Genomic DNA, 3,326 nt, shown 5'->3' with positions numbered 1-3,326 from the left:
ATTTACACACATATATATAATTTTAATTAATTAAATTTTAATGGTAGGGATGAGTGGTGAGGTGTGCTCACTCTCAAATAAATGCATCTTACATGTAATCTCTCTCTCTCTCTCTCTCTCTCTCTCACACACACACACACACACACACACACACACACATGCACATGCACACTATTTATATATACATGCTTACATACCTATAGTAGATACACATACATACATAATCTATACAGGATTAACCACAACCCCACCTCCCTCCACATGGGCAAAGGAGGTGGGGCTATTTCAAAATAACCACTCCTGCAAGCGTGAGGAGGAGCAAAATCTCACATCTTCCAATGCAATTTTGAATTTGAATCTAAGAAGATCTCATCTCACATCTTTCAATGAAATCTTTGTATACATGCTTACATACCTATAGATACACACACTTATATATATTATGTATGTATATCTATAGGTGTATAAGCATGTATATATAAATAGTGTGCATGTGCATGTGTTGTGTGTGTGTGTGTGTGTGTGTGTGAGAGAGAGAGAGAGAGAGAGAGAGAGAGAGAGATTACATGTAAGATGCATTTATTTGAGAGCGAGCACACCTCACCATCATCCCTACCAGGCTGCCATTAAAGAGAGAGAGAGAGAGAGATCTTCTTAGATTCAAATTCAAAATTGCATTGGAAGATGTGAGATTTGGCTCCTCCTCAGGCTTGCAGGAGGAGTGGTTTTTTTGAAATAGCCCCATCTCCTTTGCCCACGTGGGTTGTGGTTCATCCTGTCTAGATTTTGTTTAAAAAAATAAAAAAATAAGTGAATTATTTGATAGGAAACGTGAAAAAGACGGCGTGTTTTTTGACAATATATATAGATTTTGTTTTTGGCAATATATAGATTTTCTCTGTATGTACGTCAGTGGCTACGTAAGGGCGCGCCATAAAAAGGAAGAGTACGGCGATTACACGCAAAGTTCGTTTGACTTTTTATATTTTTAAAAATACATCTGCGTAAACATTACGCTAACGCGCGAATTCTTCGCAAGGACTCGTCGACATTGGAGGAGGAGGTTCCCCCCTCTCTCACCGCGTTGCGAGCAAGGCTCTTGAGCTGCCCCGCCCGCTTCCGCCTTTCCTCGCCTTCCTCCGCCTGCAACAGCTGCCGCACCACTCTCTCCACCTCCTCCCGCCCCACCATCCCGTCGTCACGCTGCCGGAATTCCAGCCCTATTTTCCACTCGTCCACTAGCAGCCTCCGATTGACCATCTGATCGGCGATGTCCGGCCAACACAGCATCGGAACCCCGCCTATAGATATGCTCTCCAGGATGGAATTCCAGCCACAGTGGCTCAGAAAACCCCCGACGGCAGGGTGTGCCAGCACGCGCAATTGTGGCGCCCACGAGACTATAAGCCCGCGGTCTTTAGTCCGTTCCAAGAAACCTTCCGGCAGAGTCTTGGACAGAGACCGGCCCTGTATAGCATCACGCCGGACTACCCATAGGAACGGCTGCTCGCTAGCTTCCAAACCCAGCGCCAATTCGCTGAATTGCGCCTCGGAATAGGTGGCGATGCTTCCAAAGGAAACGTAGAGGACGGAGGCAAGCGGCTGCGCGTCCAACCAAGAGACGCACTCATCCTCCTCCCAGAAGGTAAGCTCAGACTCAGTGGGAAGTGGTTCATCATCTGATGTCGGAAGGAGGAGAGGGCCGATTGGGATGACGGGAAGCTTCTCTCGAAGAGCGTCGATAGTTTTGGCCTCCATTTCGTACACGGTGTTAAGCAGAAGTCCGACACACTCGTGGATATGCTCGAACATACGGAGAGTGAACTGGAAACGGGGTGACGAGACGTCACAGGACTGCATGGATGGCGGAAATTCGTCAGGCCGGAGAGGAAGTACGCCCGGAATACAATCGACGGAATTCTCCGACGGCTCACCTGATGCAACGGAAGATTTGATAGATGATTTTTTTTTTCGTTAAGAGATGAAATTCGGACAAAGCACTAGCTGCCTCACATAACCTTTACCTTTGAAGGGTATAATGCCTTTGGACATGAGCAACCGCGTGTGATAGAGCACGGAGCCAGACGTGGCGTTGGCCGTGTAGAAGGCCAGGAGCGGCAGCTTGAAGCTGGTGGCCATCTCGAAGGACCATGTGACGAAGATGTCGGAGATTATGCAATTCACGGCGGAGGAGGGGTGGGATTGGAGGCTACGGAGGAGGTGCTCAACCGGGCTGCGCATGCCGTACATGGCCTGCTCCTGGTCGGAGAAGCCTCGGTCGCGGGGGTGATATGGGGGCAATCCATCTGGGACGCTCACCATTCGGATCCTGGCGCTCAGCTCCTCTTCTAAGTGATCCGCTGTTGTGGTTGGGAAGAGGTGGGCAGCTGCTGCTGCACGGCCAGCGGGGGAGCGAGGGGAGCGAGCGGAGGTGTGCTCTGTGACCACGAAGGTGATGAAGAAACCCTTCCGGGTGAGCCGACGAGAGAGCTGCGTGAGGGGCGTGATATGGCCTTGCATGGGGAAGCTCAGCACGAGGGCGTGGAGGAGCTGGCCATGCTGGGGCGATGCAGTCCGACCGGAGGCAGCAGCTGGAGGGGTAGAAAATATGGCCATGTGAGAAAGCGCGCTGTGTATGGGGGGATGAGTGTGTGTGTAAGTGTGAGGGGCAGGAGCTTAGCAGCGAGGCTAAAAAGGTAGACAGGGAAGTTGACTACAAGAATGACTACATGCGTCCAACTGACGCCCTGTTGCCTTTATCCATGAGCACTCTCTCCTGTGGACACTTATCCATTGGAATTTGGCACCCCCCCCCAAAACACATTTAAATGTTATTATTTATTCAGTTTATCAAATCATTTTTCTATAACATAGTCAAAATCACCCTTGAATTTGGTCATTTTAAGCTACTTTATTAAAGAAAAATTACTTTCTTGGTTAAGCACGTTTTTGTGCATGAATTTACTTGGTTTTAGGCTTGAGTATGGGTAAGGAATATAATTAAAAATGCATACCATTTTTAATAGCATTCATAAAAATGCCCACCATTTTTCAATAGCACCCATAGAATATGCTTCGGAATAAGCACATGTGCTGATTAGAAGGCTCGATATTTGATTAAGGCTCTTGACTTGGGCCATACCACATAACCATGTGCAAGGTCTATTTACAAATATTTAGCTTGCCTTTCATGAATCATTTCATATGGTTGATGTTAAATCTTTTCATAAGAGTTTTGAGTAGATAGATATAAGGTTCTTCATAAAGTTCTACGTAAGCACCACTTTGTAATAATGCCTTTAAATATGGATAAGCTCCCTTTTGCA

The 3,326-nt window shown here is 47.3% G+C and overlaps 1 protein-coding gene across 1 annotated transcript; it reads right to left on the bottom strand.

Annotated features, from left to right (window-relative positions):
* Positions 1 to 955: 955 nt before the first annotated feature.
* On the bottom strand, positions 956 to 2,784 carry LOC147620022 (linamarin synthase 2-like). The gene is made up of 2 exons (XM_086772159.1): positions 2,025 to 2,784; positions 956 to 1,934 (listed from the first exon to the last, which is right to left on the bottom strand). Exons 1-2 carry the CDS (start codon positions 2,614 to 2,616, stop codon positions 1,012 to 1,014), a joined length of 1,515 nt encoding a protein of 504 aa, XP_086628285.1. The 5' UTR covers positions 2,617 to 2,784; the 3' UTR covers positions 956 to 1,011.
* Positions 2,785 to 3,326: the final 542 nt, after the last annotated feature.

Source organism: Cibotium barometz, chromosome 32 (genome assembly GCF_041138505.1).
Source record: "Cibotium barometz isolate CiBa-2024 chromosome 32, ASM4113850v1, whole genome shotgun sequence".
Classification (NCBI taxonomy): domain Eukaryota; kingdom Viridiplantae; phylum Streptophyta; class Polypodiopsida; order Cyatheales; family Cibotiaceae; genus Cibotium; species Cibotium barometz.
This window is presented reverse-complemented; position numbering and strand designations above follow the sequence as displayed.